This window comes from Leptodactylus fuscus, chromosome 2 (genome assembly GCF_031893055.1).
Source record: "Leptodactylus fuscus isolate aLepFus1 chromosome 2, aLepFus1.hap2, whole genome shotgun sequence".
Taxonomy (NCBI): domain Eukaryota; kingdom Metazoa; phylum Chordata; class Amphibia; order Anura; family Leptodactylidae; genus Leptodactylus; species Leptodactylus fuscus.
In genome coordinates this window covers 91,585,439-91,598,659 of record NC_134266.1, presented here as the reverse complement: position 1 = coordinate 91,598,659, position 13,221 = coordinate 91,585,439, and the positions used below count along the sequence as shown (strand labels likewise).

General features: G+C 44.7%; 1 protein-coding gene across 2 annotated transcripts in view; it reads right to left on the bottom strand.

Moving 5' to 3' along the window:
- RASSF5 (Ras association domain family member 5) overlaps positions 1-13,221 on the bottom strand; it is a 66,071-nt gene that overhangs the window by 22,908 nt on the left and 29,942 nt on the right. Inside the window, exon 1 of one of the 2 annotated variants that reach the window (XM_075264190.1) lies at positions 7,466-7,797. The exons of the other annotated variant lie outside the window; for it this stretch is intronic. Coding sequence (XP_075120291.1) covers positions 7,466-7,570 — 105 coding nt within the window. The 5' untranslated portion in view covers positions 7,571-7,797. Of the gene's footprint in view, positions 1-7,465; positions 7,798-13,221 lie in introns of those variants that run through there. 2 annotated transcript variants of the gene reach the window in all.

Here is a 13,221-nt window from a genome sequence, read left to right as displayed (position 1 = left end):
ACTGCATAGGTCACATTCTGCTTTTTCCTGTGCCATAAGCTCACACTACATAGGTCACATTCTGCCTTTTCCTGCACCATAAGCTCACACTACATAGGTCATGTTCTGCCTTTCCTTGTGCCATAGGCTCACACTGCATAGGTCACATTCTGCTTTTTCCTGTGCCATAAGCTCACACTACATAGGTCACATTCTGCCTTTTCCTGCGCCATAGGCTCATATGTACTGTATCCCTCTCCATCCTTCTGCTTCTGGTAGGTGTGATCTGGCAACAAGTCCTTATGTGATGCCTTGACATGCCATCATGGGGTATGTACCCGACCACACATGTAGAATGTTATCTTTAAACTCTATGGCTATGCAGTGGATAGCTTGTAACAGGAAAAAAGAACTCCAATCACTATGAAGATGTACTAAAACATAACCCATATAAGAGAATATTTTGCTTGTCCTGTATATGATATGAGGGGTCACTGAATCATATTTACAATATCTCATTATATTAGAGTGATATTCAGCATTGGCCAGTAAACCTATAAATGGGAGCCACTTGGAGAGATGTACTTAGAAGTCATGGCCCCCATAGCAAAACTTAGAATTGAGCCCTTTCCATAAAAAGATAAGGATAAAGAAGGCCAGTGGTTTTAGAAATATGAACACAAAATATTGCACCAGTGCTCCGCTAGCACCAAGAGCATTTCCGCAAATACCTACTGTATATAAAAAATACACGAAAATTAGTTTGTTTCTACATTTTGATAAATATAATTTGATAAAATTGTAAAGTCAAGAAACTCATAGTGATGTAAGCTAATATACTGTAGGAATTAGCAATAATGCTCTTGGTGCTAGCAGAGTGCTGTTGCAACGTATTGTGTTCACATTTGTATTGCGGCCACAGTAATGTGCATATGCATTTTTTGTTCACATTATTTGGCAGTCCTGACCAATTTATGTGTGTTTGTTGCATTGTGCTTTTGGGGTGTGTGCCCAAGATTAATTTTGGTTGTAGAAATAGTGTCCCAATGTTCATGAATCTGCCCCAATGTGTCTTCTCTTAACATTTCCAAGTGAATGCATTTGCAGCCTGCATTGTCTACCAGTCCAGCTGACAGATAGAATACTCTAACCCTTTTGGCTGCAGTTTCCCAAATTCGACTACATACTTGCTTAGTGCTTAAGATACTTAGACTGGAAAACATCAAAGTGTTGTAAGAGGGGCCTGTAGGCCCTCTCCCTCCTTGGGCCCCATAGCAGTTGCCTACCCTGCCTCCATAGTAGGTACGTCATTGACACATTGATGCTGTTATTGCAACCAGACTATTTCCTGCTTTCTCGCTTATTGTCAGATCAAACAGGTTGTGTGTCCCACTAGTCTATACTGACCTAATTGCTAATAGAAATATTCGCGCAGAGTAGGTCAGAGTAGAGCAGTATCGTCATATATTAGGAATAAATGGAAAGCCCTACTCTAATCTAAACACCCTCACCCCCCACCTACTTTATAAATAACATAATTACTCAAAAATGTATATCTAACCATATCCCTTTGGCAGTCATGTCACCGTCCCAGGGACATTTGCTGTTTATCTGGTGATGATCCGTTTCTCATTTCTGGAAATGGAACATCACTACTACTCCCCTTCCCATCAACTCCATCATACTTACCTATCTTTTTCCTCCTCCTGTGACATCTGCCCGCACAATAGACCCAGCGCTGGTCTGTGCAGCCGATAGTCCACCTCTACTGCGCAGGCTTGGGAGCAGCATCAGAGACCTGTGCAGTAGAGGATTGTTGGCTAAAGAGCAGCGCTGGGTCGACATCAGTCAAAAAAGGATGAGTGTCCCGCAGGAGGAAGACTGGAAGGAAGAGGGGTAAGTATATAATGGGATCAGGGGGTTGAGCTGAGTAGGTAGGGAAGGTCGAGTTGTTGTGAGTGGGGTAGCTAGAGAGACAGGGAGAGGATGTATGGGAGGGAGAATGGAGAGAGAGAGGAAGGGGGGAGTGAGGTGAGAGGCAGCTAGTGTGGAAGTTACATAGCACTAACAGACCTTTTTTCTTTTTTTTATACAAAAACTCTTTTTGCCCGGAAAAGTACAAGACATAAATGTGGTTGCCATCACTGTTATGGCATACCTGGGTCATCTAAAAGGAAAAACTCCAGTATCCTGATGTATCTGTCCCTGATAGATCAGATAGGTCAGATGTCACAAAAAAAAAAATCCTATAAAAGTTTTGACCATCTCAGGCTTAGCTGATGGCATATATGCAGGGGTGAACCTTCCCCTTTCGCCGCCCGAGGCGAACTACAGAAAGCCGCCCCCCCCCCAGGAGGAGGGGGTGTGGCCAAGCGGAGGGGGTGTGGCCAAGCGGAGGGGGCATGGCCGAGCGGAGGGGCGGGGCTTAGCGCCGTTCGCAGGCAGAGAGCAGGCATGGAGATGACCTGCTCTCTGCCTGAGCGTGAGGGGAGGCTGCTGGAGCAGCGCTGCTCCAGTGGCCTCCCCAAACCACCGCTCGGTGCTAAGCCAGTCCAGGACAGCTTGTCCTGGACTGGCTTAGGGAAGCAAAAATGCCGCCCTCCCTGGGGCCCTGGCATAGTGCCGCCTGAAGCGCTCGCTTCAGGTCGCCTCATGGGAGGTGCGGCGCTGCATATATGGTGTATCCACATTGAGTAAAATAATGCAGTAAAATGTCTCTCTTAAAGGGGTTATCCACAGGATAGGTCATCGGTATATAATCTGTCAGGGTCCAACACCGGACTCCACATAGATCTTCTGTTCTAGCATCCTCTGGGTATAGTGGAAGGCACAGCAGCCCTGTCCTCTGCATATCAGTGGTTCCATTGAACCACAGCGCCATTCCTATGATTGAGAAGCTGCTGCAGCAGCGGATCTCTGAGGGTCAAAGTGTCCTGTGAATAGGTCATCAGTATGAAAAATTGGTTTGGATCCAGAAAACCCTTGTAAGAATTTAATATATGTCTTATAGAGACTATCGGAGGTAAAGTTAGGATACGGCATCATTATCAGATCGCTGGTTGTTTGATCACTGTTGTAGGCACAGAAAATGGAGAAGGAAGTAGACAGCTCCATTTTCTGTGGACTGCAGATCAGCTTCCATTCACTTGAATAGCAGTGACACAGTTCAGCCACTACACTACAAAGAGAACGGATCTGTCTGCTTCCTGCTCTATTCTTTGTGTATTAGCTGCTGAAAACAGCTGATCGGTGGGGTTGCCCTTAGCACAGATTATCAGTATTTCTAGACTAGAAAATTCCTTTCATTTAAAGGCCTGATTTCAGGCAAGAAAAGTTACAGAAGCATTGAAGTGCACCAAATAGTCACCTTTCCACTGGACAGGTGATTAACAGTTAGCACAGTGGCTGTACAACTAATGGGATTCAGTGGTGGAATTATGCTGTAGCTGCCATAGCGGGTAATGGCCCTTATTTACTTAGTAATCCTCGTTCCTGCTCACAGCTGCCTCATCATACTTGGTGAAGGGGCCAGTGTGGCATATAGTCACACCTGCCATGGGATCATCGCCAATCATGAGAATGGGGGGTCCCTGTCCATTTTATGACTGAAGTGGCAGATTGACTAGGCGTCCTGAGGCTCCTTTCATCTGTCTGGGTCTGCACTCAGCTATTTTGAACAGTCCTATAAAGTTAATTAGAGCAGTATTGTGGATGTCTGACCTGCTGCTCATATAGGAATTCCCCCTCCCCCCCCCCTACCGATTTTACTCTAAGGGTATGTTCATACGGCGGAAAATGAAGAGGAAATTCCTCTTCATTTTCCGCCACAGCATTTTCACACAGGCTAGCCGCAACAGGATGCCAATGCAGTGCATAATCATTCCATCGCGGCATCCCGCTCCTGATTTGACCCAGATGAATGGGACTAATCAGGAGGGTGTCTCAAGCTGCAGCACGATCGAGCAGGATGCTTCTTTTTTCCAAGTTCTGCTGCGATCTCTGCCTCCCACTGAAAACAATGGGAGGCGGATTCCAGGAGGAATCTGCTCTGGATTTGGGGGCGGAGTCCACCTCCAAATCCCCGGCACATTCCTCTGTGAGAAACTGACCCTAACATAGCTTTGTAATGTCAGAAAGGAAGTTAGTTACTGCCCAGCGATGACGTTGAACTCTGAGAAACGTCCCCTATGACACTACAAGTCTATGTTAGCGATGACGTTGAAATGTGAAGAACGCCCCCTCTGACAGTACAAGGCTATGTTAGCGATGATGGTGAGTTGTAAGGTCAGCCCATCTGACTGTGGGGAAATATCGGCACTGAGATCTCAAGCATCAGGGCACATACCAGGAAAGCTGACAGAGTGCGGAATACAGCACAATGTCGGCTTTCTTCTATGTGCTTTAAAAGAAGGTGACCATAAAACTCAATATTAGAAGCATTATTTCTTAGAACTGTTGTTTTAAAAGTGGGGCTCATAGGTTTCTCCCAATGACAACATCTTCCCATCCCATAGTTACAACGATGCTTGTTGAATTCTTGCACATGCATTTGGCGTTTTCAGGCCGGAGCCCTTGAATGCTCTAGCATGCTCTCATTGCACTTGAGACTCCTTTGCATATTTGTAAAGATGGACTTTTTAGAGAAATGCTGCATCTATTGAACCATCTGCAAGTATGATGGTGCTCAGCATTATATCCTCATCCATGCACCGGGACTGGTTTGCAGATTGACACCTGCCCATTTATTTCTTAGGAGATGTTGACAAACTTCGTCAATAACTAAATTTCTCATTGAACTGATATAAATGAATCCATAGATTATCAGAAAAACAATAACCTTTATGGAATTATTGCCATCAGATTAGGAAATTTCAGGGAACCGCCATTCTAGAACGGAATCATTTTGCTCGTTGACTTTTAATGAATATCTTAGCTACTAGAGATGAGCGAACAGTGTTCTATCGAACACATGTTCGATCGGATATCAGGGTGTTCGCCATGTTCGAATCGAATCGAACACCGCTTGGTAAAGTGCGCCAAAATTCGATTCCCCTCCCACCTTCCCTGGCGCCTTTTTTGCACCAATAACAGCGCAGGGGAGGTGGGACAGGAACTACGACACCGGGGGCATTGAAAAAAATTGGAAAAAGTCATAGGCTGCCGAAATCAGGTGACCTCCATTTTAGACGAATAGTGGATTTCAAATCCGGGTCATATGATAATGTGAACTTTGTGACTATGAGACAGGGATAGCTGTACAGGCAGGGATAGCTAGGGATAACCTTTATTTAGGGGGGAATGTTATTGAAAATAACTTTTTGGGGCTCTATCGGGTGTGTAATTGTGATTTTTGTGAGATAAACTTTTTCCCATAGGGATGCATTGGCCAGCGCTGATTGGCCGAATTCCGTACTTTGGCCAATCAGCGCTGGCTCTGCTGGAGGAGGCGGAGTCTAAGATCGCTCCACACCAGTCTCCATTCTGGTCCGACCTTAGACTCCGCCTCCTCCAGCAGAGCCAGCGCTGATTGGCCGAATTCCGTACTCTGGCCAATCAGTGCTGGCCAATGCATTCTATTGGCGTGATGAAGCAGTGCTGAATGTGTGTGTTTAGCTCAACTACACCGGTGGAGTAGTTGAGCTAAGCACACAGATTCAGCTCTGCTTCAATCAGCGCTGGCCAATGCATTCTATTAGCTTGATGAAGCAGAGTGTGCACAAGGGTTCAAGCGCACCCTCGGCTCTGATGTAGCAGAGCCGAGGGTGCACTTGAACCCTTGTGCACCCTCGGCTCTGCTACATCAGAGCCGAGGGTGCCCTTGAACCCTTGTGCAGCCTCGGCTCTGCTACATCAGAGCCGAGGGTGCGCTTGAACCCTTGTGCACACTCTGCTTCATCAAGCTAATAGAATGCATTGGCCAGCGCTGATTGAAGCAGAGCTGAATCTGTGTGCTTAGCTCAACTACTCCACCGGTGTAGTTGAGCTAAACACACACATTCAGCACTGCTTCATCACGCCAATAGAATGCATTGGCCAGCACTGATTGGCCAGAGTACGGAATTCGTCCAATCAGCGCTGGCTCTGCTGGAGGAGGCAGAGTCTAAGGTCGGACCAGAATGGAGACTGGTGTGGAGCGATCTTAGACTCCGCCTCCTCCAGCAGAGCCAGCGCTGATTGGTCGAGTTCCGTACTCTGGCCAATGCATTCTATTAGCCCGATGAAGTAGAGCTGAATGTGTGTGCTTAGCACACACATTCAGCTCTACTTCATCGGGCTAATAGAATGCATTGGCCAATCAGCGCTGGCCAATGCATTCTATTAGCGTGAACTGAGTTTGCACAGGGGTTCTAGTGCACCCTCGGCTCTGCTACATCAGATTGCTACATCTGATGTAGCAGTGCCGAGTGTGCATCAGATGTGTAGTTGAGCAGAACTGGCTCAGCACTGCTAAGTCTCTGCATTCGCATAGGAATGCATTGGCCAGCCTTCGGCCAATCAGCGCTGGCTCTGCCGGAGGAGGCGGAGTCTAAGGTCGGACCTGAATGGAGACTGGTGTGGAGCGATCTTAGACTCCGCCTCCTCCAGCAGAGCCAGCGCTGATTGGTCGAGTTCCGTACTCTGGCCAATCAGCACTGGCCAATGCATTTCTATGGGGAAAAGTTAGCTTGCGAAAATCGCAAACTGACAGGGATTTCCATGAAATAAAGTGACTTTTATGCCCCCAGACATGCTTCCCCTGCTGTCCCAGTGTCATTCCAGGGTGTTGGTATCATTTCCTGGGGTGTCATAGTGGACTTGGTGACCCTCCAGACACGGATTTGGGTTTCCCCCTTAACGAGTATATGTTCCCCATAGACTATAATGGGGTTCGAAACCCGTTCGAACACTCGAACAGTGAGCGGCTGTTCGAATCGAATTTCGAACCTCGAACATTTTAGTGTTCGCTCATCTCTATTAGCTACCATAGAGGGGGTCATTACGTGTCATGTCATATATTACATCTTTACACAGGCCTTGTAACATAAACTTTTATCTCTAGACATGGCAGGACCCAATGCAAAATGCCACACAGCCCGGGCCTCTTGAGGCGCTGACACAGCAGCCTTTTAACACATGGGTTGTTTTTTCTACACCAATAAAAATCACTAATACTGATAAAAATTGCAGAATACACGTGGATCCCCAAAACGCATGCAAGGAAAAATGAAGATGTGTAATAGCAGCCTTACACAGATCGAAAATGCAAAACGTGTGGTTACCAGAAACACATTCAGCAACGCGAGTAAAAATGCAGAAGTGGAATAGAAGCCTACAAGGAGTCAGCCGCTTTAACCCTTTCCTCCCAGACACTTCAGGCTTCTTACTGAGAACACATGCCATCCATAATGGCCATCGACTGCTTTCAGTCAGCAGCATATTGCTCCCTTTATACAGAAGGCACATGGGCAGACAGCACACGATACATCAGCGTAATGGGGTTAATTACCTTCACAGTCTTCCTGGATAGATTCTCTCTGGCAGTAAAGAAATAATCTTCAATGTCCTCCTCCAGGCTGCAGTAGCCACTGCTCATACTTCCGCTGACTGTCATGAGCACCTCAGTGATGGGAGAACCAGTTCTAGGGAGTCAACAGTCCAAAGAGACGATGTACTCCATATCCCTTAACTGTGTATATTATTAGAGCCAGTCACCTGTTATGTTTCCTCTTACACAAGAGGGCGGTGATGCTAGCACAGGTATCCCCCTGTTCCTGCCATTCCTGAGGTACCTGCACGGATGGCTGACACTATATGCAGCTGCTGCTGCTGCTGGGCTATCAGTCGGTAGATGCAGAGCTCTGTAGTTCTCAGCCTCTCCTTCCTCTGCCCCCCTCCTTCCTCCTCCTCCTCTAATGCAGTTTATATTTCTGTTAAACCACTTCCCTTATGTCCCTTCTCTATGCTGCGATTTCTAGGTGCTATAACAGGAGGTAAATGGTGACACTGCCTCATAAAGGTCCTTGTGTGTGACATTACCAGAACTCTACAGTATTCTCGTGGGGTTTTCGCTTATCTGGGGGGTTTACTCATGAATCCTGCCTCTGTTTTCCAGTTTACTCGGACATTTCCTTAAACTTACAGAGGGGATTTTGAATATATATAACTAAACCGCAGAGTCATGTCTCTATGGTGTAAAAAATGTACCGCAGGTTTTTAGCATCTGGAATAAAAGGTATTTTGTAGAACATAAGATGCAGAATTCTCAGTATACTGGGGCAAATTTATTAAGACTGGCATATTGTACACCAGGCTTTATATACAACTCGAAGACTTTCGAGATCATAGAGACTGAGAGATTCATGGGGGAAGCGACAACCTGTGCTAGAATATACATTTACACCAGTCAGGAACTTGTAGATTGTAACTTACACAAGAAAACTGCACCACACTACCCACATTCATAGAATGTGGCGAGCGAGGAGCTGATCAGAGTACAGTCATGGCCAAAAGTTTTGAGAATGACACAAATATTTTTTCACATTATCTGCTGCCCTCTGGTTTTTATGTGTGTTTGTCAGATGTTTTTATCACATACAGAAATATAATTGCAATCATATTATGAGTAACAAAAGCTTATATTGACAGTTAGGGCCCCTTCACACGGCTGATACACTGGCTGCTTTAGAACGTGTAAACGTTCCAAAGCAGCGGCGTCTAAAGCAGTTCCCATTGTTTTCTATGGCGAGCGCGCGTCTGCCGACTCCCATAGAAAACAATGCGATCTGCTTTAGACGCCGCTGCTACGAAACGTTTACACGTTCTAAAGCAGCCAGCGTATCAGCCGTGTGAAGGGGCCCTTAGAATGAGTTAATGCAGCAAGTCAATATTTGCAGTGTTGACCCTTCTTCTTCAGGACCTCTGCAATTCTCCCTGGCATGCTCTCAATCAACTTCTGGACCAAATCCTGACTGATAGCAGTCCATTCTTGCACAATCAATGCTTGCATTTTGTCAGAATTTGTAGGTTTTTGTTTGTCCACCCGTCTCTTGATGATTGACCACAAGTTCTCAATGGGATTAAGATCTGGGGAGTTTCCAGGCCATGGACCCAAAATCTCTGTTTTGTTCCCTGAGCCATTTAGTTATCACCTTTGCTTTATGGCAAGGTGCTCCTTCATGCTGGAAAAGGCATTGTTGATCACCAAACTGCTCTTGGACGGTTGGAAGAAGTTGATCTTGGAGGACATTCTGGTACCATTCTTTATTCATGGCTGGGCTGTGTTTTTAGGCAAGACTATGAGAGAGCCGATTCCCTTGGCTGAGAAGCAACTCCACACATGAATGGTTTCAGGATGCTTTACAGTTGGCATGAGACAAGACTGGTGGTAGCGCTCACCTCGTCTTCTCCGAATAAGCTGTTTTCCAGATGTCCAAAACAATCAAAAAGGGGATTCATCAGAGAAAACGACTTTACCCCAGTCTTCAGCAGTCCACTCCCTGTACCTTTTGCAGAATATCAGTCTGTCCCTGATGTTTTTTCTGGAGAGAAGTGGCTTCTTTGCTGCCCTCCTTGAGACCAGGCCTTGCTCCAAGAGTCTCCGCCTCACAGTGTGTGCAGATGCACTCACACCTGCCTGCTGCCATTCCTGAGCAAGCTCTGCACTGCTGGTAGCCTGATCCTGCAGCTGAAACACTTTTAAGAGACCGTCCTGGCACTTGCTGGTCTTTCTTGGGTGCCCTGGAGCCTTTTTGCCAACAATGGAACCTCTCTCCTTGAAGTTCTTAATGATGTGATAGATTGTTGACTGAGGTGCAATCTTTCTAGCTCCGATACTCTTCCCTGTTAGGCCATTTTTGTGCAGTGTAATGATGACTGCATGTGTTTCTTTAGAGATAACCATGGTTAACAGAAGAGAAACAATGATGCCAAGCTCCAGCCTCCTTTTAAAGTGTCCAGTGGTGTCATTCTTACTTAATCATGACAGATTGATCTCCGGGCCTGTCCTCATCAACACCCACACGTGTGCTAATGAAGCAATCATTGAAACGATGTTAGCTGGTCCTTTTAAGGCAGGGCTGCAATGATGTTGAAATGTGTTTTGGGGGATAAAGTTCATTTTCTAGGCAAATATTGACTTTGCAAGTAATTGCTGTTAAGCTGATCACTCTTTATAACATTCTGGAATATATGCAAATTGCCATTAGGAAAACTGAAGCAGTAGACTTTGTAAAAATTAATATTTGTATCATTCTCAAAACTTTTGTCCATGACTGTAGATCGGAGCTTAAGGGCCTTGTGCGGCTCAATATCATCATCAATGATAAATTTGCTCCACTTTGTTAATGTAATAGTCACCTGCTAAATCACAATAAAGTATCAGGGTTTATATTCTATTCTACATTTTATTTGGCAAGTAATCGTATAAGCATCTATTTTTAAAGGGGTATTGTGGATTTTGTATATTAATGGCCTATCCTTAAGTTACTTGGGATCAACACTGATCCGCTTATTGATTAAGCACAGTGGCCTCTTCTTAAAGAATTATTCTTCTGCAGCTCAGTCCCAAAGCTGCTACACTCTGTATGACGCTATGCCTGGTAACTAGTGAAGAGGTCACAGCTCTTGCCTTGAGAGCTTCAACCCCTTCATTCAGCTGATCAGTGTGGGCGCTCTTTTCCAGGCACCCACTGATATTGACAGTATAATCTAATGATAAGCAATCAGTATTCCGGGAGTCCCTCTATACTTTAATAATTCATTATTTCACTACAATGCATAAGTCCTGAACTTTTTTTCAGCTACAAGTTTGGATTTGACCTACCCACAAAACTTATTAGACTCCAGAATATAATAAGTAGATGCCCTGGGGAGGTGAGTAAAAATAACAAACTGTTATACTCATTTTGCCTCACCTCTCCTGGGAATCCGGCGGTCCCCTGACAAAATCTTTTGGCCTATCCAGCCTCTGGCTATAGACACGTGCCCTGGGGTCACCACTGAAGTCTGTGATTGGGCCTCAGTAGTCATATGGGGCGTGCCAACTTCATGATGCTGGATCAAAGTCAATGTGGCCCACGTGACTGCCAAACAAGTTTGGTCTGAAACAAATAAGTGAGCCAAGCTTTATGAATATTTGTCTAAATTAATCTGGTAAGGTTTGTCCATCTCTAGTTGCAAGTCACATGTGGCTCTCGAGCTACTGGTATCATCTGTTCTATAAGGTAAAGTTGAATGAAGGCTATTTCCAACAATCAGGTCTATTTTTACTTTGATCTTTTGTACGGTCTATGAAATGAAACCACATAAACATGATTTTTTACTATATATATATATATATATATATATATATATATATATATATATACATTAAGATGCATAAGCCCTGTTCTCATATGAGAAGTAAACTTTCTGTACCTTTCTTAACTTCCTCTTGCAAAAACCCAGCAGCAATGATTCTACGTAGAACATCCGGAGAGGCCGCTAGCAATAAGGGTGATAACATTCACACCCACAGATGAATGTTTCGTAAAGGTTAAAACATTGCTTGAACAGCTTAGGCATAGTAGTCCATAAACTGCAGCTAAACATACAGTAAATTAAGAGCTATATTGCAAGTAACTGCGGTCTATAGCATGAGGGGTATTTTTGTTATATGGCACTCCATTTTAGGCTGCTGAATGCAGATTTAGGGTTCCAACCCAATAATAACTTAGAAGAAATACCCCCATCTCCAATAGATTCAAATGCTTATTGTGCAAGCAGCCCAGTGGAAGCATTTATGTCCATATGGACCTTTCTCAGACACAATAGCTGCATTTCTGAAAACTATGCAGACGCATTACTATATGGCTGTCACATACTAATGTGGAGTTCTCTGATGTTTTTTTACTCCCTCTCACCACATTCACCTCAGAGTAAGTTCACATCCAAGTCAGAGTCTCCGGTCCAAAAAACGCTGAAAGTTGGCAGAGAGAAGAGTCCTACATAGTTACATAGGAGATGATGTTGGATGAAGACACCAGTCCAACCTATAACCCTACAATCCCTACAGTGTTGACCCAGAGGAAGGCAAAAAACCCCATGAGGCTCATGCCAATTGCCCCATTTCAGGGGAAAAAATTCCTTCCCGACTCCAAATCTGGCAGTCAGTATAAAAACCCTGGATCAACGTGTCCTTAAAATTTAGAGTCCATAACCCAAAATATTGTTCTCTTCAAGAAAGGCATCCAGGCCCTCTTTGAAATTGTTTAATGAATCCACTATCACCACTTCCTGGGGCAGAGAGTTCCAGAGCCTCCCTGTTCTTATTTATTTATTTATTTATTTATTTATTTATTTATTTATTATGCTTACTTATATAGCGCCATCATATTCCGCAACGCTTTACAGATATTGTCAGTCACTGTCCCATATAGGGCTCACAATCTACATTCCCTATCAGTATGTCTTTGGTATGTGAACAAAAAGTAGACACCGAGCACACTCATAGTGCAGATAATCATAAATATTCTGTGGCAATTTGAAAAACCCACAAGTGACAGATAGACCTGATTGGCCTCTCACCTAATGTGACTGTGATCCCGTTCACAGTTACGTTTAAAAGATTGATGACTAGGAGGAGGGAGCAGCACGTCACAGGAACACCAATAGGAAAGGACCAGGTGTGAAAGAAATGGGTGCACTCCAGTTTTTCCCAATAAATCTATTGACCTGTGAGCGCGGTCCTTTTGGTTTTTTACATGTCTTTGGTATGTGGGAGGAAACCCACGCAAACACGGGGAGAACATACAAACTCCTTGCAGATGTAGCCCTTGGCAGGATTTGAACCCAGGACTCCAGCGCTGCAAGGCTGCAGTGCTAACCACTGAGCCACCATACTGTGAAGAATCCCCTTCTATGTTTCTGATGAAACCTTCTCTCCTCCAGACGTAGTGGATGTCCTCTTGTCACTGTCACTGGCCTAGGAGTAAAAAGATCCTTAGAAAGTTCTTTGTATTGTCCCTTCATGTATTTGTACATTGTTATTAGATCTCCCCGTAGACGTCTTTTCTTTATACTGAATAACCCCAAGTTTATTAATCGTTGTACTCCAGTCCACCCATTCCCTTAAGAAATTTGTATAGAGACATAACTCTGTCCTTGTGATGAGAATCTAGACCTCTTTTGATGCATCCCATAATTTTATTTGTCTTGGCAGCAGCTGCCTGGCACTGGTCACTAAATGTAAGCTTGCTGTCCACCAAGTCTTTTTCATTGGCAGTC